General features: G+C 38.3%; 1 protein-coding gene across 1 annotated transcript in view; it reads right to left on the bottom strand.

The window, feature by feature from the left end:
- Positions 1-23855, bottom strand: part of FREM2 (FRAS1 related extracellular matrix 2) — a 135514-nt gene that overhangs the window by 25959 nt on the left and 85700 nt on the right. Inside the window, exons 7-14 of the mRNA XM_074566935.1 lie at positions 10980-11129; positions 8721-8930; positions 8274-8471; positions 6130-6294; positions 5870-6052; positions 3370-3500; positions 2664-2822; positions 1481-1784 (exon numbers count right to left, since the gene is read on the bottom strand). Coding sequence (XP_074423036.1) covers positions 1481-1784; positions 2664-2822; positions 3370-3500; positions 5870-6052; positions 6130-6294; positions 8274-8471; positions 8721-8930; positions 10980-11129 — 1500 coding nt within the window. The remainder of the gene's footprint in view (positions 1-1480; positions 1785-2663; positions 2823-3369; positions 3501-5869; positions 6053-6129; positions 6295-8273; positions 8472-8720; positions 8931-10979; positions 11130-23855) is intronic.

Genomic DNA, 23855 nt, shown 5'->3' on the forward strand with positions numbered 1-23855 from the left:
ATGCATTGGAGGTAAGCATCCTCGAAGTTGAAAATATTTAGGATTTCGGCAGGTTACTCTGATCACTGAACTTCTTTCAAAATAGCATTGAACAATTCCCTTTATGTTGTACATGATCATCAGCATTATTGGCTTCCACACCGCAAGTCAGCTCAGGTACTGGAAGTAATACATGCATGATCATCAGTCCTGAGCTTCAGCTAATTAGCCCTGCTAATTTCTAAAGTGTAATACAAATAACGCGTAACAACACTAACATAGCCAGCCCGTTTCACACAACCAGACTAGCTCACCCAGCACAAGGTTGTCTGCTTCCAACAAGCACTAAACTGCACCTTGTAGACAATACCCTTAGACAGAGTCCTCTTCAGGGTGCAGGATTCCTGATAGTGCAAACAAAGGCGACTAGAGCCTACAGTCAAAATGTGCAATAAAGGACAGGGGCAAACAGAAATTCCATTCGTTAAGCTTCCTAAAGCCCTAACTTAGTTTTAACTAAAATATTTAGTTGAAAAGGCCAAGGAAATTAAAATGATATTGCAAATTACTAATCATGTAATTTATTATCTACTGTAAGATCTCATAAAAACCAGAAGAGTTAACGTAGCTACAAAAGCAGCAGAGATGACACAAAGAATGCAAAATGGCTGCATAAGGGTAATAAAATACAATGTTTTGTAATCTACCTTGATTGTTATTAATTACCCATTCTCTATATTATAAAATAAACAAAAGTATCTGTGATTTCATCAGACTGTATGTGTGTGCATGTCAGTTCTCCACCTCTGCTTCCTAACGATATCCAGTATGAGTTTCACAAAGAGTTGTCTGGGCAAAGGAGGCAGACTACAGTAACTCTGCTGGCTGAGAGAATACAGCATCAGTGCGGTATTGATTAGATATCAGAGAATCGGAGATCAACAAAGGGAGCATCAGAGAAAGAAGAAGGATGAATATTATGAATATCTCAACCATGAAAAATATTGCCTATGCCTTGTTATTGGACACCAGTTGCTTTAGTCAAGGAAGAAACTGATTCTCAGGTGTCCAGTGAGGCCTGAATGCCAAATGAAGCTTTTCTTCTGGCTAGGCATTTGTAATAGCACTCCTATGTCGATTCTCCAATGTGTAATAGGAGCTGAGATTGTACTACAACATTACTACAGTTGAATTCAAAAGCCAACAGAAACCAGGTTTCATTATTTCCAATGCACATCATATACTGTTCTCCTGAACATACAAGTTTGCTACGTGGGTAACTATTTAAAGACGTGGAGAACTAACAAAGATGAAAACCATTTTCTTTATACAATTCTCTTCTGTGTTAAACATAAGAGTTTTTGCACCATCTCTATCAACAACAGAAGAAAAACTGAGACACTATTATTAAAACACCCGATCTTGTCACCAGATTTTGTTAGGATGGAATTTGGGATCCAAAGGAGGTCTGAGGTTTTTGCAATAGGTGATGATGTCTTACCTTCTGATGTGCTTATGGTTACGATAGGGCTCATAAGCTCAAGACCCTCATTCCCATCTGAATTCACAGCACGAGCTGCACACTGGACACGAGAACCAGCTTGAAAGTAAATGGAGTCAAGCGTAATCATCTTGGAGGAAGTGAAGAAGGTATCGAAGTCAACCTCCTTCATGGGGCTAGTCACACCATCAGGACCGGTGGGTGCACTCACTAGCCACCGGTATCGTGTCAGAGTATTATTGATGTTCTCGCTGGCACATATTGAACCAGTCTTTTCAAAATCTTCATATTTAGGATTGCAAGCCTGCAAAACAAGGCAGATGAGTTGAAAATGTATTTGCTTCATGGCAAAGGAATTTGAATTTATCATGAGTCGCAAAATCACAGAACTGACCACCCCCGTAAATCTCTTAAATTACCTTATTTTGACAGGTGTGCTTTCAGCATTGCTATAGTAGATTTAAAAGGCAGGTCTAATTATGCTTATTGAATTAAAAAATATTATTTTAAAACACGGTTTATGGGTGAAAACCTAGCATAGTTATGAAGGCATAAACTACACTTCCACATGCTACTTTAACTTGAATTTCACCCTTTGATCTAATTCTGCAAGTATACTTTCCATTTCAAGATTTCTTTTGGGTTTATATTTAGGAGAACCATTCAAGACCTGATCCATTCCTGTGCATAACGAACAGTGTGAGAAATAAACTGAAGACGCAGGTGGATCAAAACCTTCCTCAATGCATATGCATATTCATATTCATGCAAACCTTTCAGTTGCAAAATTACAATGAAAGAAGCCTGTAGTACTTGAACAAACAGGACTCATTTTTCAGTCTGTGACACTCATTGAAAACAATGGCTCATCTGTTGTCTCCAGTGATTTTAACTCTGCAAATTAAGGCAAGACAACGCAGGAAATAGTGAGGTAATGAAATCACAGATATTGTGCGAGTATTAAACTGTTCTTAGTGATGAACACACGAAACATCTTTTTATACTTTTTGTCCTCCTGAAAATTGATTTGCTATCCAGACAAATCAGACTAGCTCTTCGGACAGTTCTAGTTTAAACTCACGTGTGACTCACAACAATATGGATTGAGTGCCTAAAATCCAATTGCTCCTTTGAAAAACATTCTTCTACTGATTTTTTTTCATCTTTCCATAGAGATACTTACTGTGATACAGATGACAGGATAGCCAGCTATGGGACTGGTTCTGTCTTTGGCTCTAGAAATATCATCATATATCAAAAGGGATGCAACTTGAGGAACAGAGGGAAAGGTGACATCTGCCATGCTGTTCATTTCCTCAATGTAAACAATGGCCTTGGCTGTCTGACAAAGAAAAGTTCTCTGTGAACATTTAAATAAACAAGAGGGTTCAAGCTGGACCTTGAATACGTCTAGATTTGAAACATTGTCCCAAAATAAGTTCTGAAATCTCAGCTGTATGAGCTATTGAGAAGGGGTTGAAGCACTGGAAAATATATTGCAGACTACAAAAGTAAGAGCTAAAATGATTTTTTTCTTTTCAGAACACTGATGATACCAGACCCTATAATCTCTTGTGTCCCAGCTTTTTTGATCACTTCAGTATTCTGACAGAATGTGCCCTGTATGCTTTAATGCCCGATGGAAATGGGGTGTTTGTCATAAGCAAAGGCTGTGTCTCTGCTGTCTGGCTACCTGGAGTCAGACTATATATGGTGTGATACTAATGAAGGGGCCAAAGAAGAGTTTGAAGAACATTTTATGCAGAATGAGACGAATATACTGTTTATATTAGAAGTGTGTATGATATGTTATAATGAGCTATGAGCCAGAAAGCAAAAAGGTCTGTTTACCAGATTTTGTTGCTGAGGACTTTGCATGAGTTTGTTACCTGTATTTCTGCGACCATGTTTTCATCAGGCTTCAGGTGAACAGTGAAGGCTTCTCTCATCTCCCTTACTCCATCAAAGAGAACTTCAATCTCCACAAAATGCTGTGTTTCACCCTCCTTAAACTCAATTTCTAAAAACATAATGAGACACTTAAAAATAAATTTGCTGTTCATAATAAGTTGTAATTCTAGGCCCAGCCATGAAAGACTGCAGTTAATACTTTTCCAATTACAGATGCTTATATTTAAACCTATTTGATGCTAAAAATAAGAATAACAAATAGCAGTGGACACAGGTAGAAATCACTGAAAATGAGGCATTAGCATCATCAAAAGAGATTTGCAAAGACCAGGACATAGTCTAATAGAACTTTATATTTTGAAAATGAGCTGGACTAATTCTTACATAAATGTTGGTAACATATGTGAATGACTAAAAGACTGAAGAATTCTAAATAAAAAGTATTGTCAGTGATTACTAAAACAAAATGCATTTTAATACAATGGTGTATACTAAAAAAAAGGCACGAAGCCGGAGTTATGCAAAATTGGTTTGTATTTTGAAAAGCATCGTCTCTGAAAAAGCCTCTAAGGTCATTGGCAAAAGTTCAATCGTATCTGACAGAGTTAGAAGAGTACTGGGATTCTTGAATGTGGTAATTACTAAAGGAAGCAGAAGTACAGAAACTATTTAACATTTGTGCATGGAATGGGTGAGAGTGATACTAAAATAGTAAGTGCATTTCTACTCTCTTTACTTTTTAAAGGATGTCAAATTAACTGAGGATAGCACAGAAAAGACTAACAGAAACTGAGGACCAGGAGACCAAAAAAGACTTGCAGGAAAAGATGTTCTGATTAGTATATTGAAACACCATCATAGACAAAAAATACCAGGTGCTAAAGAGCTCTGCATTCTAAAGGGACAGGTACAATAAGCAGTGGTGGATGAGAGATGAAATAAGGCACAGATGATAAGAAGCAATAGGGACTGATCGGTGAAGCAAAACACTATGAAACACTCGTCCTCTCCAGTGCCTTCCAATCAAGGCTGGATGCCCTTTAGAAAGAATATACTTTCTCTAAGCAAAAGTTATTTGGCTCAATACAGAAGTAACTGGGGGAAACTGGTAGAATCTTGCAATCCACAGCGATTCTGATTAAGTATTCTAATGATCCTTCCAGCCTTAAGTGTTATTAAGCCATGAAAATATTCTTTGTGGTAATAAACACACTGTGTAAGAGCTAAGAATTTTACTGAATTCCAGTTTGTCACACTTCCTTCAGACAACCCAGTTAAGGATGTGGGGTTTGTGCCCATGGTTGAATAGGCAGGATCCCTAAACCCACAGATGTTCTGAAACCGGCGGGCAACTCCTGCAGATCACAGACCTTTCTCAAAGCCCAGAGCTGCTTCTTCTGCACTACCATGTTTCCCTTGAAAACTCTGCTCCCATGCCCTGTTGGTGCATAGCAGGGAGAGGGTAAGCAAGGCAATGTGTATAGGTAAAGTGTATAGGATAAGGATTAGCTGACACTAAAAACTCCTGTGGTTTTCAGGAGGAAAGGGCAAAACTCTGAAACGCAGGAGGCAAAGTGACTGGACTTAGAAAGATGTGGGCTGATAATTCTCTAATTGCAAACAATTTTTCTCTTCAAATATCACTAGTGGGAAATGCCTCTTCTCTGGAATTTGGAGATGGCCCAATGTTGTTGCTGGATGTTCAAAAATAAGTCTTCTCTTTCAGCTGGACACCAAAATAATTTATCCAAAACTGATAACACTTCCAAACTGTGAAAACACTCCAGCAATGAATGACTAATCTAAAAACACAGATTAGTATCATGCATTATCATATACTTTAGAAGAAAAAAAATGCATAGTGCTACAAACTCTATTAGTCATTCACTAAACCATGTGGGTGGGCTATTAATGGAAAGAAGTTTATCAACTAAGAAATTTCTCATTCTGTTGCACAACCTCTCTCCTCATCCATTACTAGTGAGGAGCAGTGGGCAGCGACTTGCTGAGATATAGAAAGAAAGCTTAATTATTATGAAAGTAGAAAAATAAACATAAATAGACATTAATTCCTACATAGAGCAAAAGCCATTAGCTTAATGAATCGCTTGGGAAACAACTACACAATGATATCCTATGAGTAAATGCTTCTGCAGAGTACTGGTATTACACTTTGCAAATGTTACTAAAGGTGGCACTCACAATTCTTCCGCAGTTACTTGAGCTACAGATATTTTTACAAGAGTCACAATTCTTTTGTAAATATCTTCACTGGTATCTAGAATTCCAAGAGCAATTTGGCAGTTGCATACCACATGGGATCATGTCCATACTGAATCTCAGTAGCAAAATGCATTAATGGATGTGGTTGCAAAGTATTCTATTCATAAAGTTATTTCATTTTTCAAACATTATCATATGTTACAGTCATGAATAAAAACAAAAAGTAGGATGCGATAATCATCCGAATGATCCCACCTTCTGATATCGGATGATAGTCTTCTCCAGAAGTAGCAGATCCATCCTTTGTATGAACTCTCACAACAGAAACCTTGGAAGTGTCTCCCAGACGAAGCACTGGGATTTCTACAACTGCTACTTGCCTCACGTCCTTTGGTTCACTCACACTAAATTTTGTCTCACCAAACTTAATAATAGCCTCTGTAATTAGAAGAGAAATGTTTTTAGAGGACAGAAATGGGCTTCCAAAAGCCAATAACAACAAAATAATTTCTTACTGTCTGCATCATCCTGAATCTTTATCAGGGTCTCATTTTGTTCGCCAATAGAGGCACCAAAGGAAGAATCACTTCTTGGAGTGCCAAGAACCAGACGTAGTTCTTCCTCTTCTTCATGGAAAGTATCATCCATAAGCACCAGTGTGCAAGGCTTCTCCGTTTCACCTGCAATCATTCTGAAGGTAATATCATGCAGAACTTAGGTGTTCTTTGCTCTATTACAGCACTTCTCCTAGCTCGAGGGACCACATGTGGCTGCTTCTGGCCAAGGCATCCACCTCGACACCATGTAAGTTAATGAGTAATGACAATAGTGAAAGCAGAATTAGTAATCATTACCTTTCTATGGAAGCTCACGACTTAAGTGAAATGTGCCATTACGGGACTTCTTTAAGACAGCTTTCTATTTGGTATAGCCACTTCACATGCATTGTTCCTTTTGTTTTATCAAATGCTCCTTTTCAGTGACCTCCCACAGCATGTATTTTAGAAATACATACTTGCACGAGGAAGCAGTGTAATAAAACTTTCACTAATGCTGATGGTAATTTTGTCCTAGAGTTTTTTATTTAAGAATTTCAGGCCTTTTTGAGACACTGTCCAACTGTGTGGACCTTCACTTGTATGATTCCATGTGATTCTAACGTCTTTTAAACTCCCACTGGAGTATCGCCTTAGAAATGCTTTGGAGTTGCAAAATGCTCACTGAGCACTCATAAATCAACGTGCCTAGACTTACGAGATATTCTGAGACTCTGGGAAAAAGGCCTTGTCTTTGGCCTTCTATCAGAGCAGCAAGTTATGAGTGGTCTGCAGAGCGTCTGGCTCCCAGCGTCAGACTCAGTGAGCTCATCATCATGACAATGACTCCTACGTCCCTTACAAAAGGAACAGCACAGGATATGAGAGAGATGAGGTCAATTTACAGTATTTTTTAAATATTATGCATGCAAAAATGATCAAGGCTCAAGATGAAGAACCAGATCAGGATGATGACTGCGTTCATTTTCTGAGGTATTTTTTTTCCCCCATAGAAAATAAATTATCCATTAGGAGGAGAAAAAAGAATCAAAATATTCATTCTGTTCATTGTTACACAGGAAATGTGAAAACTTTACTGAAACTGCTGCATCTTAAAGAGGCCTAAGAAGCTTATGGAAACAAGATATGATCCAAGTAGACCGTTTTGCTACTTGTGTTCATGGAGCAATGGTAGTGTGACACTCAAAAAAAAGAAGAAAGTCACTTCCTAAGGGGCCCAGATCCACTAATCCTAACAAGTTGGATTCTCTTTCCTGGTTGCATAGAAACAATGGCAAAGGCATGGAGTAGATGACTGCACTAAAAGCTGAGGTCAGCTCTAAATAAAGATAAACTGGACAACTCACTTTACCAGAGGACTGTGATACATGTACATAGAAATATGAAGCTTGTCATTTTCTGTGATAAGGGCATACCAAGGGTTTCTTACTGATGACACAGCTTGTTTAGGGCTTGTAAAAAATATTATGTGTATGTAAACTGAAAAGACTAAAAGATTAAACTGTCTTCTGCACAAACAGAGGGAATCAGGCAATCTTCTTTTAAGGTAGTAACACCTGATTTATTTGTGATATGAGATAAGTACGTGATACTGGTGAACTACCTTAGGAAAGCCTCCCTGGGAAAAAATTCAAACAGAAATTAGAGTTATATACCTGTTGAAAGGTCTATTACTCATTTCAGTGCAAGTCAAATGTATTTATCAGAAATCCGCCTAACAAAGAGCAGAGCTTCTGAAGTTCCCTTTCTGACAGCAGGTCTGTGCTTCTGTTACTGTGTTACTCTGAACCTGCTTTTCCTACCATGGATCAAAAAGACTCTGGCACTCAGGCTGGACCTATGTGAAGATACGTCCCTTTAACTGCTATTGATTATCCTTCTAGATCAGAAGTGGAGTAAAAAGAGACATCATCTGTGTGCACTCTACTCACTGCATATGGAAAAAAATCATTGGTTTTTTGGTTGGTTGGCAGTCTTTTTGGCACTACTTTATGAAAAGACACAAATAAAACAAAACAACCAAAGCAAAGAAAGGCAAAACAAAACAAAACAAAACAAAACATAGTAGACTAAAGACTTCTAAAATAAGATCAAGAGCTTACCAGGAAGGAATGTGATGATGGAACTGTCAGTGTTAGGACGCTCTTCAAAGTCCATCATTACCTGAGCTGAACCTTGCCTTGTATAGCACCTCACAGTGGATGTGTATCGGATATCCCCACTCCTGTATATCATGGCAGAAATCTGTCCATCATTTTCATTGCCTATATATACAGATTCTTTAAACTGCATCTTAGGCACTGGGCAGAAAAACATAAAAAGCATGTGTAAAGTATAATTGCAAAAGTTACTGTATTTTCCCTCCGCTATTTCAAATTCAGTGATGTTACATTGCACCAGATATATAACATAAGCAACTAAGCAGCAAATGATTTAACAGATTGTCTATAGATAAAACATGTATGATTCAAAAGGAGAAGTGCTGGCTGTGTATTGCAGTCATCCATCTCCTGCACAAATCTGAAAAGGCACAAAAAATTGTTACTCACAGTCAGAGACTGAGTCATTAATGAAGATGGTGGCCTTGCTGGGTTCTCCAAGAGCAGCATTCATGGGCATCCTTAGCACAAGCTCAAACTTCTCAGTTCCTTCTAATACTGGCTGCCCAAGGTCATCCAGAATTACCACACGAAATGTCTGCATATTGACTCCAGGGGAAAAATCCAAATTACGACTGATGCCTACATAATCTATTCCAGCTACCAATGAAAAGGAGAAAAAAAATATCAACTGAATAAACAGCATTACGTGCAATTAGAAATGAAAACATCTATCATTAGGCAGTTAATTTTAGGTAAATCTATTTTTTAAAATATAATTTTAAAATTTCCTAAATTTTGGCAGTCACGTAAAGCAAAAATATCTTTTGACCATCTAAGTTGAACTATACAATAAAACAAGTCGATATTAAGTCACTTTTTGTTTAGTGACACAAGTCACAAAATGGGGCTGAGTCTAGTCTGTTGTAAACCTACAGTTATTCCACTAAAACTAATAAAGTTTGTTGTAAGTAGGAAATGAAACTAAGTACAAAGCTTTGAGAGACACTCTAGAGAAGAAGCAACACTTTTTTTGGAAAGAAACTTCATATTATTCTGTAACTGAAGTTGGAAGTTTTGAGACTATTATGTAAAAAGGGAAGGAGAAAAGGCCAGTGTGGTGAGTGTTAAGGAAGAACTGCAATCAGAGGAGTTGTGTAAAACAGAATGAATGGAAACCAAAAGGATCAAATTCGTCTCAGACCAGTTTAGGTGGGGTCTGGCACCTTACTGTTAGAGACAGACTGCTCTGGCTTTGGCTTGCTTTTATGTTTTGGTTTTTTGTTTGTTTTAAGCAAAGCAAGCCAAGCCTTAACAAACTAATGAGAAGGAAGCAAACAAAACAAGTTACTGACTGAAACATGACACTGTGTCTTGGAACCAAAGCATTAAAGGTATCTAAGACTTCAGTAAAGGACTGAGTTTAAATGTTTATTTTTTGGGGGGGAATAAGCAGCAGAGCTGTTGAAACAAAGCTTTGGGGGAAACCGCTTCATTGAAATGGAAATAGGGTTTGGAATTCAGTGAATTTGACAACATTTGTCAAGATTAAAGGCCATTATCAGATGGGTACTTGGCTAGAGTCCCTGCTGTGCTACGCCAGAGCTAAGCCTCAATGCAGGATGTCAGGACTGCTCAGAGCAGCAGATCCACCACTGCACTGTGTAAGACCAAGAACCAGGTTCATGGCTTTGCAGGCAGCCACATGTGTCAGAGCTTCCAGGCTGTTGCAAAGAGAATAGAGAGTCCAAGAGCTGTGCCATTCCCAGTGTTGAATCCTAGAGATGCTGGCACAATGATTTAAGATTCTTACTGTAGGGAAATATGTTTTTTCCCCCCAGAAATAAAATAACTTAAATATTCAGGATGAGATAAAGACATCAGATCATATAAAGCAAGTTCAGAAATTAAGTAACCATGTATTCTTTTCAAACTTTGTAATTTTCTTTTTCATGAGAAATATGATGTTTATTATATATGTTTTATATGATACAAATTAAGTAATTATATATTTTTTCAAACTTCATAATTTTCTTTTTCATGAAAAATATGATGTTCATCATATATGTTTTATATGGTACACATAGACGATGTTTAGATACTCTTAAAATGACAGAGAAGTTTTACACAACTTTGCCTCACTGAAAATCAGGTGCAAAGATAAACTCTACTGTCCAGTTAGACTCAGGATAAGCATCTAAGGAAGACAATTTTTATGTTGTCTCTATATGAATGTGGCTTGTGAAAAAAAATAATAGAGTACGCTAACACTCAATTCTGCAGACAAAGGTTCTGTCAAAGCATCACTGAATCACACAGCTGTAGCAATCCTCTTGCTGAACAGGATACTAGATAATAATTTCTCATTGTTTACGGTAAAAATGACAGGAGCAAACTCTTCATGCTGTTAGTGATTATAACTCTGTGCCCAGAGTACGCTGTTGAGGCAGTAATCAGCTGCCTTTGTGGGACTGTGTTTTATATGAGTATCTGAAGGTATTTCTCTTAGTGCTGGACTTCACAGTTGTTCCTACTCCTGGTTTTTTGAGAGAAATTCTGTAGCTACTTAATTTATCCTAAGAAGAAAGATCTGCTAAGAGCAAAAGACATATAAATTTCACCTTATGTAGCTGAATCTATAACAAGACCAAATGTACCAGCGTTTGTTGTTGAGATGTATCATGAAACTAGAAAAAAACAATAACTTACCCTCTGCAGTTATTGGTTCTGATTTGCGAGACCTCACTGTAACAGATGCAGCTTTAGACAGATCAGTTCCAGTCCTCCAGACACGTACTTCAACATAGCCAGCACTCTCGTCAACATAGTATTCATCGTTTCCAAAGTAGAATGCTGGTTCTGGTGAAAGAGGAATAATGCCCATAAATGCATCGTTACTTTATGTTGAAGGTAACAAAAGAGCATAAAATCCACGTTAGACAATGGAGAGCACTTCGCTCTTCTCAGTAAGTGAAATAAAGCTTTTTTTTTTTAAGGTTTAGAATTTTTCTAGGTATTTTTGGCTTCTTTTAAGTATTGGTTTGCCTATTTTGGGACAGAAATTGTTACATATCAGCACTGTGCCCTTTTCCTTGCCTTCTACGTTTTCAACTTTGTGTGTCAGCAGGTATAAGTCTGTGTGCAAAACCAAATGTGTTATCTCATTAAACTTATTTCAGCTGGGTCCTGTGCACAAGCCAGAAAATTCCTTGCATTTTTCACTTTGGTGCAAACAGACAAAGGTGAATATAGATAATGAAACCTTAACTTGAATGTTCCCACAGATTCCTGTTGCTAAAACCAGACTGAAACATGATATATAACTGAAGCTGCTTTTGGAAATGTTTTCCAGCTGACCAAAACTTAATTTTAGTTCCCCTGCATTTAGCATTTAAAACAAAATCAATCTTATTTCATGTAAACTGGGAGATGAATAGTCTTTTATCTTAATTTTTAAGTTCCACAGTTTATAAGAAAGAAGAGCAAAAAGCAAAGGAGGTTAAGTATTATCCCACTTAACAGACATATTTTTTATCCTCATTTTTTCCTCCCCTTTTCAGTTTTTCTACCCACAGTAATTTCACAAAGTAAACAGGCTTAAGAACACAGCCCAGCTTCATCCTGGATGTGTATCAGCTCCCCTTTGCTATCCCTTCCGTTCCTGTTTCAAACATACTAGGGTAAGCACACACAGCCAGTGCCTCAGTTTTCCCATTGCGTGGCAGAAATCATACCAACCTTTCCCAATGTCTGGGACGTAACTGGAAGACCTACACAAATCCTCCTTCCGTTTCATCACCATTTTCTTACGTTGCCTAGTGACAATTTATTATAATCGTGAGGTTACAATATCACAAATGTGCTTGAAAATACCATACAGCATATGGTCAACTCAAATTAAGTTGACAAAGACCAGAGTAATTAATCAGTGCTCTACCAGTGGCACTATGAATAGTTCCCCTTCATCAAGCGCAGAAAAAAAGAAAACAAAATCAAAGGAAATTATTGGAAAAGTTTATAGTTCTACAGAGCTATGTCAAGCATGTAGAAAAGGTACAACTTACTCAATGGAGGAGACATAAATCCTTTTTAATGGTAAGCGGAAGTTGGGCCCATCATTTCCATGATTCAGCCAAATTTGTTTAAGAGTATATGCAAAATCTATGACTTCTATTACAGTGGAATAAATGTTTGGGAATTGAAGAACCTGTTTTGGACCACAGCTGAGCTCAATAAAGCCAAATATTGTGAAGACATTGTGTTATGAAGGTTTTGGAGAGGCTTGTAGAATAACCAGACAGGGAAAATGTTTATGTTTTTCTGAAGTACTTGAGGACAATCTGACCAACAACACAGCGTGTGGCAACAGTCTCCTCTGTGGTGAATTGCTTATTTCTTTTTATAGAAAGCTGAACAATGTAAAATAGGATTTTAATTAAAACTAACCAGAAATAACATAAGTAGTTATTTAGTTATTACTAAGACAAACTTTTATCTGAGAAGGCAGAGGTTCCTAAGTATTTTGGAATCATATACATAAATTGCATTAATTAGAAGTTCTGAATAAACTTCTTTCCAGAATGAAAAATAAACTTGGCAAATGTCTAGCTCTGATAGATGAAAAAGGCTTTTAGTTCCAATTTAAGTTTTTTTTATTCAACATTAGGTGTATTTAAATATGTGTGTGTTTGTGTGCACAGACAGACACGCATCAATCTTACATTATTTGCCTACAGGCACTGAGTTATCGGTAGTTGCATTTATGTTTGGGGCCGCAAAGCTCTTTTCTGAAACATTTTTAATAGGTGAATAGGATACACTCTCTGGACCTTCTTGTATAACTACTAATAACTTTGATGAGAGTTCTACTAACAGGGATACTGCAGAACTGGATATTAGATCTGCAAAGAAATGTGCCATTTCAGACATACAATGATCTTAAATTTTCAAGACAGACAAAGGCTCACACAACCTCCAGAAGTTAAAAATACAGAATGTCTACTAAGAACAAATGGTTACAAATATGTCAATGGTAAAATCAAGGTATTATCAAATCTAATACATGTCATTTCTTAAACAAGTATTTTTAAAGTTTAGCACACTTTCCCAAATCTAATCTTGGTTTTATAATCCTGTTCTCTCTATAATGACGTCCTGGTAGTTCCAGAATTAGATGTGGACTTGGCCCCACCTCATTTTAAGCACGTAAGTGAGAGTTACTCACATTCACAGCCTGCTTGCTCTCAGTTTTCAAAGACAAGGACAGGCAATTCCAGGAGGTTTCCCAGCATAACCAGCATATAGAAAGAAAGGTGGAATGGCTCATCCACTGCAGTGAGTAAAATCTGAGACCTGGAAGCATTCCCTTCTACTCACTGGCTCTACAGGGAACCTAGATGACCTGCCTTAAACTAGATGGAAGATGTAAAAGAAAATGTTGTTGGTTTCTTGTAGTGTTATCCTACTGCTTGCTTTACTGCTGCTGAAGAAGAATCCTCATGCACTGTTTGTTCCTGTAGTCACAGCCAAACATAAAAATGCCTGAACCCTCAGTTAGCCTGCCTTGTATTCCAGAGTGAGTTTTTCACACTTTCTGAGGCATGTATCTTCAATGAAAGACACATTCTGCATGGTTACCCATCCTAGGAAACAAATCCTTACAAATGTTTTGTAAGCTCATTTCCTGTAAGCTGTGTTAGCAGCTCCCCAGGGGAAGCAGCAAAGCCAAGCTACTAACAGGGAAAGCATTGTCTTTCTCAGGTCATGGCTGGAAAACACTCTGCTCAATGACTGCAGGCTCACTTACAGCAGGTCTTTAATCTAGTAATCACTCTGGAGAGAGACCACTGCAAATTTAATGGTTCTTCTTACAGAAATAAGAGGAAGTTTAAAAAGAGGATTTTTTGTTCAGACCCACAGATTTCACTGGCATGAAGTTACAATAATCAGAGGAGAAAGGTTAGGAGCTTTAGTCACAGGTTTCTTGGCACAGACATGAAATCTTTGTCTTGCCGTTGCACTTACAGAGTCAGGAGCGTATATCAACTACAGCACTAGTCAGTCATCAAGCAGGAAAACAAACACACTTCTCATGCTGTTAGAAATACGTCTACTTTTGAATGTATATCAGAAAATCAGAGATAACAGGAAAATATTTATTTCCAAAGAGGCTTTTGTTTTTATAATGATATCCTTGCAATCTGCTTTAGAGGGACACGGCAAAAGAGTAGGTTGGTTGTAAGATATGCAAGGTGCCACAATCAGTTTGGGCTGACAGTAAAGCAGGATAGTTAGGACAAACACAAAAGAACAGACTCCTCTGTGATGACACCTCAAAAAGCCTTAATACTAAAGTGATTTTCAGTGATATACGCTTCCAGTGAGAGATATATATATACACACACACACATACACAAACATACGTATATGTATGTATATGTATGTATGTATGTATATATTTTCAGGAGGAGGGAAATAATGGAAGAAAACAAGACCTGCCACTATGACATATTTAGATATTGGAATGAGGAGAAGCAGTCATTACAGCTGAACTCATGCTTGATCTTTTCCAACGGTGTTAAAGCGTTTATTCCTAAAAGCTTTTGCCTTCCTTCTTTCCAGGCACGGTACAAACAAGGCTATGACATGAACGTTACGAGTTGCCAGAGCTAGCAGAAATCTGTTGCGGTCATGAAGAAGGCGCAAAACAGTGCTTTGTACACTTACCAGCCTGTTCTGGTACAGTTTAGATGTGCTAGTGCAACGCTGAGTCCAAAGTAATGAGCCCCGATGGCTGATACAGCCAATTAGCTTGGACATAACAACAGAAAAACATGGCCAGATTTCCTCTGGACCTGATTTGGCTCATACCCAGACAACATATACATCCCTACACAATGCTTACTCGCATTTCAGTATCACAGATAGCATTAAATGACTGAGCTGCTGAGTCTATACTTAACACAAGAGACTCCACCCTTCCGAACGTGAAGTGGGTGAGTTGTAGATAGACCAGTTAAGAACAAGAGTTCCATTAGATTGGAGAAAGAATCGGCATTTACTGTTTAATAGCATGGTAATGGGAGCAACAGAAAAGCTCAGAAAAACTGTCCATTACAAAAAGTTTATATTATGATATTATCAAAGAGGACTTTAACATCTGAAACTAGGTAGCACCATTCTACATCTATTTACACATACTTAAAGCTATGCAAGCAACTGAGCTTGCATTTAGCACAATGAATTTAATTTGCCAAGTCATTCATTTTTTCTGAATGCTGTAGAAGCAGGGGTCAAGATTACAGTCAGAGCTCAGTTCTGCAGCAGGTACCTATTGTGCAAATGCCAATAGCTTTTTATTTGATGTGGTCAAAACAGATTACTTTTCAAATTCATATGTTGTAATCTTAACAGCTTTCATCTTCTTAGCACTGTTGTCATAACTTTTGCAATCAAAAAGTAAATTCACTTCAGTATGAAAATTACTAGTTGCAGCCAAATTGCCACGCACATTATCTCAAGCAAGTAATGTCTGCATTTCCATTTGTCTCAATAGCCCATTTCTGTCTCACAACTTACAATGATTTTTTAAAGGATGCTGCAAACATTGTAACAGGTAAAAGGACAGACTCAAATTAATGCAAACTTTACCAAACCCAGCTCTATTTGTAAGAAGAACATGCCTTTTTTTTTTTTTAATCTACAAAAGCAATGCCATGCATTGACTGGACTGGTTCATCGCTGAATTACTCTCATTTGATGCAATTTAACCCAGTAGAGTAACACAGTGTGAATCGAGATCAATAACTGCTATGAAATCAATGACATTATATATGATTCACATTTAATTAATTTATGATGCACACTAATTCAGTATAGACTTTTACATTTTAACTCACCCTTTATGTTAAAGTGCATCCACGCTTCAGTTTCTCTACACACAGTACCATCACAAGCAGCACATGCCTAGCAGGTCTGGAATGCACATCTAACATCTCTGCTACATGAATAAGTAAAACTCAAATGTCAGCAAAGTAGCACAGTAAAGGAAGTAGACTAGAGCCCCAGCTGCAAGACTGAGGGTGGCAGTAAGATGGTTACAGTGATATCCCATCTCTGGTCACCTCCTCTTTCCTTTTCTTGTCAGTCCCATCCCTGCTGCAAGGATAGCCTGCAGCCTACTTTACAGCCTGAAGAACTGAGCTAATTCTGGTTGTGCTTAATGGCAGGTTGCAATTCATAATGGTTCAGTAATAACTAGATGAGCCACAGAGTATGCCTGAATCAAATCACAGAGAGCAGAGCCATCTGAGTGCATGAAGCCATGCTGTACTCAACTCATTCAAGACATGTGCCTTTAAACCGAAGACGAATTTTTCAACAATTACTTAACTATTATGTCCAAGATGGTAATGAACAGTCTTAAGTTGTCTCCTAGCTACAACTGGCATTTCAGGAGAAAGGATAATGTGTGAGGTTGACTATCGTATGTGACTTTCTCTTGGATGCACTTCATTTACCTTCGTTGATTTGCGGAGAAACATTGTTACCTTTCCAAAACACCAAATTCATATATATGTGAACTAACATATAAGTGAAAATATGTATTAGCAGTAGTATTATTATGATGATTGCATGCACTCCTAGGATATAACCTACAGACCTTGACATTACTGGAACTATCACAGGTGTCAGAGGAGCTTTTCCTATGTTCAGATGCAGTGGACAGGGCCAAAAGATTTTTCCTGCTGCAAGTACATCAAGCTTCAATCTCTTGCTCAAATTGTCCCATAATGCAGATAATTGCCTCATTTACCAATGTAAATAAAAATATAAAGACTAATAGCTGAAGAAACAAACACTTTGGAATTTGGAGACACACCCAAACATGATGGTATAACCTGCAGCAACCATCTGATTTTCACATATCATTTTCCTACTGGCGAGACCTCCCACAGAGCATGAAACCAACTCACAATCTTCTAAACATTCTATTTTTAAAAAGAATGAGATGATTTTTATGTAAGAGGCCCAGGAAATGGCAGCAGTAACAAATTCTCAATGAACTGATGAAACAGAGGCAGGCAGATAAACGGGAAGGCTTGGCAGTAATATTTAAATATACCACACACAAGGTACCTCACAAGGAGACCAGGCATGAAGGAGCTCACAGTCAGTGACTCATACATGAGATAACAAATGAGGACACTTACAAACCGAAATGGTATTAGGAGAAGCTGAGCAGCATTTTAGATATAGCACGTAGCCATTTCTAAACATGTTTTTCACATTTTAATTGAAAAATCATTTAATGCAGGGCCTTGCAGAAAAAAACAGTCTATAGAAAGGGTCTCAGTGCAATAAGTACATTTGCAAAAACAGGTTTTCTGAGATTAATATTTTCAATTTTTCTCTTCTAAAGTGTGTTCCTCACACCTACACTCATATCAAGAAACATAACCATAAAATTGTAACAACTCATTCTACAAACGCTTTCTTTATAATACCTTGTAACATCATCCACTTAAATCATGATCCTGATCTCTAAGATTTTAAAGCCCAAAGTCATAGTGATGACAATTATGTTTTCTCCCCACCTGAGACTTCCACTGGTTGGCCAGCAGTACTATTAGGGCTTTTGAATGATAAACAAGCATTTCGTTGTTTGGTAATGAGAGCTGACAGGAAGATGGCGAGAAAATTGTGGAGACTCAATAGCAAAGACAGAATTCCTGGACCTCCATAAAACTAAATGCATGCTGAAAATGGGTGAGCTCCTTATGTAGTGAAAGCTATTAGACTTTGAGAAAATATCCTAAAGATAGAATAAATCCAAATTGTGCATTTTCTGAGAGTAATTTCTCATAGAATCGCAGAATGGTTTGGGTCAGAAGGGACCTTTAAAGATCATCTAGTCCACGGGCAGGGACACCTCCCACTAGATCAGGTTACACGAAGCCCCATCCAACCTGACCTTGAACACATCCAGCGATGGGGCACCCACAAGTTCTCTGGGCAACATGTTCCACTGTCTCACAGCCCTCAATGTAAAAACTCTCTTCCTTATGTCCAATCTAAATCTTTCAGTTTAAAACTTGCCTCTTGCCCTATCACTACTGGCACTGGTAAAAAGTCTCTATCTTTTTTATTAGCCCCCTTTATATATTAAAAGGCCGCAATAAGGTCTCCAAGGAGCCTTCTCTTCTCCAGGCTCAACAACACCAACTCCCTCAGCTTGTCTTCATAGGAGAGGTGCTCCAGCCCCCTGATCATTTTTGTCACCCTCCTCTGGAACCGCTCCAGCAGGTCCATGTCTGTCTTGTGCTGAGGGCTCCAGAGCTGGACACACCACTCTAGGTGTGGTTTCACAAGAGTGGAAAAGAGGGGCAGAATCACCTCCCTTGACCTGCTGGCCACACTTCTTTTGATGCAGCCCAAGATACGATTGGCTTTCTGGGCTGCAAAGAGCACATTTCTGGCTAATGTCCAATTTTTCATCCATCAATATCCCCAAGTCCTGCACAAGAGAGGGGATACTCTTCATCCCCTAGTCTGTACTGATATTGAGGATGGTCCCAACCTTGCACTTGGCCTTCCTGAACTTAGTGGGCCATAAAGTTTGCATGGGCCCATTCCTCAAGCCTGACAAGATCCCTCTTGATGGCACCCTTTACCTCAAGCCTATCAACTATAACACTCAGCTTGGTGTCACTTGCAAACTTGCTGACGGTGCACGAAATCCCACTATGTCATTGATGAAGATATTAAAGAGTATTGGTCCCAATATGGACCCTTAAGTCCTTGAGCGTAACTATTTGGATGTGGCCACCCAGCTAATTTCTTATCCATCTAACAGTCCATCCATCAAACCCATATCTCTCCAATTTAGAGGTACATATGTTGGGGGGGATTGTGTCAAAGGCCTTGAATTCTCGGTAGATGACATCTGTAGCATAGAATCATTTAGGTTGGAAAAGATCTTTTAAGATCATCAAGTCCAACTGTTAACCTAGCACTGCCAAGTCCACCACTAAACTATGCCCCTAAGCACCACATCGACATGTCTTTTAAATACCTGCAGGGACGGCGACTCAACCACTTCCCTGGACAGCCTGTTCCAATGCTTGACGACCCTTTTGATGAAGAAATTTTTCCTAATATGCAATCTAAACCTCCACTTCCTTTGTCCGTTGATGCAGTCACTCCATCATAGAAGGCCACTAGATTAGCGAGGCATGATTTGCCCTTGGTGAAGCCATGTTGGCTGTCTCTAATTGTCTTCCGTATGTTTCTACATATCTTCCAGAAGGATCTGTTCCGTGATCTTACCAGGCACAGAGGTAAGGCTGTTAAATTCACCTTAACTAGATGAATTACAAATCTGCATGTTATCAATGCAGCAAATGTGTTTGGTTTCACTGAAAAATAAATTAAGAAGAAGGGAGACACTATTATTATAACTATCCTTACTACAAATGGTGCATAGAAGAGGAACAGCACAACCAAGAAATGTAAAATACTTTGTTTTCCCAATGGCTGTTGGTATTTGTAAATAATTTCTGGCACAGCTTCCACCACATTTTTTAAAGAAAATTATGATCCTATTAATCCTTGTGGATATTTATTAAATCTATTCTTCTGCCTCTATGTATATACAGACTTTTCTGGATAGGAGACACCTTGACCATATGACAGGCTAAGAAAGACCCTGCTGCAATTCTGACTTTGGATTTTTGCACTTCTACTATTCAGTCGCAATGCTAGGTATGTTCAGTTTGCTGGCAGAAGGAATTTCTTACAGGCTTTTCTGCCCACATACAATGAGAACACATTTGGCCCACTGAGGTCGGATAAGAACAATATGCAAGAGATCTTCCACACTCCCGTTACAGGAGCTAATGTTGGGGATGGGACTCAGCAGAGAAGACAGAACAGAACTGAACACAGAACAACAGCCAGACTCACCAGACCACAAAAGCACAGCTCTAATGACAGAAAATATGCTCTGCTGTATGTTAAAAGTTCTTGAATTCTCTCTTTTGGACTTCTGACCCCATTGGTGACAGAGGGAAGAGAAAAGAGTTGCCTGACAAACAGTAATGTGAGGTAATAACTGAGTTAATCTCTTATTGATTTACACATTTAACAGGAGAATCAACATCATTAAAACCCAATGGGGTACGCTGGTTACTCTGTTGTTCAGTATTGTTTGGGTCTTCAAAGACTGATGAGCAAAGTGGTGAAGTCTCAGTATAAGAAGCTTCAGAAGAAGCAAGATGATCTAACGAAACCTTATGAAAACTGAATGCACCAAGATGTTGAATACAACTTGATTATCCAAATCTTAAACACACAAAGCACTGACTATATCATTAAATTAATTCCCTATGATCGAAAGCAACCAAGAATAAATGGTTAATTTAGAATGGCTTGCTAGACATTCATTACATTTTCAAGCAGTCTATAATAAATGTAAGATCTGTAGTACACAGACAAAAGCTTTTGAAAGAGAAAGATTTTCAATGCACTCTTGAGTGAACTATCACAAAACAATGACCCATTAGGCTCTGGAAAACAACATCAGTACACGTAAGACTATAATCTCATTTAACTCATTCTAGATTTAACAAAAAGTATCAATTTTCTACAGTTGATGTAATTTCATACCTTCTGCTTACCAACTATTTTTTGTGCTTTGAGCACAAAACTCAAAAGCTATTTTCTATATTTCAACACTCTCCTAGAAATACTACTATAATTCACATAGGACTGTAACAATGCATACATAAACTAACCATTTAAGAACCTGCAGTAGTGAGGGCTTAGAGACATGCTGCTCCACCAGCTGAGTAAGAGTCATCTGAAATAGATGTGACAAAATACTGTCTGGAGGTCACGGTCTGTCCTCCTTACCAATTAAAGAAGCCTATATACTTAGTTATTAAGCAGCTAACTGAAGATGAGATTAATCCAACTTCTGTAGTTCATATAAATATAATGTGTGTGTACCTGGACACACACACATATAATAAACTGTCAGTAACAGATAATACTATAAAAGCAAATCATAAATGTGCCTGGTTGCCTCTATAGAATGTCCTACTGTAAGCTATGACATTAATTTATTTCTGTGATAGACAGAAAACAGGGACTTTCCAAAATCTTTAAGGCTATCATCATAAATTGAACATTTTTCACTCTTTTGAACTGGTGATAATAAGAAACTGTAAGTAAAGAAAACTGGGAGTATAACATGTGTCATAAATTGGCTGTCTTCCACTTTTTCCCTTGATTAGTTGCCGAACTGGCCACCTGCCACAGACTGGAGAAAGGGGAGGGGTCACATAGAGATTTTACCTAATGAGAGGACAAAAGAAATTAAAAGCTGCACAGAAGTGCTGGAGGCATCCGACCTACAGGCACTGCAAAAATAGAAAAGGGAGAAAGCAGTCAAAGATGGCTGCACAGAGGGAAAAAGAACAACTAGTTTGTTATTTTAGTCATCTTCAGAGAATGATGAAGGATACTTGGCCAAATCATGACCCCAGTCATGACCCCAGTCATCTAACACTGGGCATGCTCTGCCTATAGTGTTCAGGTTGTAACTACAACTGGACAAATAGATCGTCAGATATTAACTACCAAGATCAACCAGCCACTCATTCAGTTTAACGTTAGGGCACATCTATTGTTGAAAAGAAATCTGATTGTCTGCCTTGAAGATCAGTGGAAATAAGGAGATTCCAGATAGTCTTGTGAGATAAGGGTGTCCCTTTGACAAACCATGTTACTAATAGAATATTTAATTATCATCAGCTGAAAATGTGGCTCAGTACACACACCGAAAGTTAGTTGAAACTGTATGCCCACTGGGACACTTAATGCAAAGCATATCTTTATAATGTAGCATTGCAGAGCTAATTTTCTGCCTCTTTTCAGGCTATCGATAGTAAATGTTGATACGGACTTTACCACTCCGAGCAAGCTGGACAAGTCCTAGTGGCCACTGATTTACAGAACATGGTCTAAGGATTTCCAAAGTTTGATTAACTGTAGTGAAGAAATCTCCAGAAGACTAAAGAATTAATCTGTTCTGTTTGACCTCTAACATCAGCTTTTTGCATTATCATGCCATGATGATACCGTTGTCCAGTTTACTCAGCTGTAAAATATTCCCAGACAGTGCTATCCTCTATCATGTGAATGATACCAGTGACCGATTCTGTTGAGCAGGTATAAAGAAAATGGTAAGCAAACCTCTGACATAAACCCGAGTCCTTTGCTTTCCCAGCCTTGATGTAGAAATGTCGAGAAGAAATCTGAACGGCTGCTTGCCCATCTAATGTGAATGAAGTGGAACAAATGTATTTAATGTACTTCCTGCTGTGAACAGCATGAGGCTTCAACAATTCCACTAAGGCAAGATGACTGTTTGTCAGCCTGGCTGTAAGGCTGTGTGCTCTCATGGCAACACTAAATACAGTAGCATAGAATTAAAATCACATGGGAAGACAGACCCTGACAAAAAACTTGAAGCAAACAAAATAACCGTAAGCATTCTCCTCTTAGCCAGAAACTTCCAGCTCTGCATTCATCACACCTCTTCTCTTCTGGTTTCCAATTTCAAACCAAGAGTTTAAAAATTGCCCACAACACAAAACAGAATAAGTAAAAAAGAGTCCAAACCAACAGCCTGGCAACCAAAACTCTTGACTATGAGAGCGCAGAGATTTGACTGCAAGTCTCGTTGCAAGGACTATAGCATTTTCTATCAGACTTGTTGCACACAACACGGCAATGCTGTTAGTGTTGGAACCAAATTACAGGCTCCTCATTCCTCGATGAATCCTAACAAAAGAGTTTCATCTCATTTTTTCTCTATGTATAGGAAACTACTTCAGAGTCACAGCTTCAGCTGGAAAAACAGAGTGCTTCCAGGTTGATCTTGCTTAGTTGCTAAGTGCCTGGGGATTAAGGCATTTCCATGGAAGACTGGGATCTGAGTGTTTTCAGGGTCTGAGGCTAAACTCCAGGACTCCTCTCTCTAAGGGGAACAAAAATTGCACAGCCCCCTTATCCTTCTTTTCCCAGATGCATAATATTCACCTATTTTATGTAAAGTGCCTCCTCTGACTAAGCTTCATGCTGAACTCTCTGCTCTCCATGCAGGACAGGTATGCCCTGAGCCCATCAACTGAGCTCAAATTCTTCAGGGATTTATGTTCATACCCCAAATCCTTGAGATGCATGAAGTCAAGAAGTTCAGTCCATCAATTCTGGCTAGATTTAGTAACACAGGTTCACATTTATATGGAAAATGGTTTTTTGTTTGTTTTTGGATTTTATCTTGAACATCTAAATACCTATTGAAACACTCTTCAGCATTCATTTCTTTAGATTTCAACTAGATTCTTTTAGATTTTTCTTTAGAAATCGTAATTATTTTGTGAAGCAGGAATAGCTATGTATCTCTTTGTTGTTTGATGGCATTTCATAGTAGGAGCTCTTTTAACACAAAATTAGAAAAAACTCCTTCCTTCATGCCCAGCAGAGATTAATACTTTGGGCTGAATGGCAAATTAAATT

This window comes from Larus michahellis, chromosome 1 (genome assembly GCF_964199755.1).
Source record: "Larus michahellis chromosome 1, bLarMic1.1, whole genome shotgun sequence".
Classification (NCBI taxonomy): Eukaryota; Metazoa; Chordata; class Aves; order Charadriiformes; family Laridae; genus Larus; species Larus michahellis.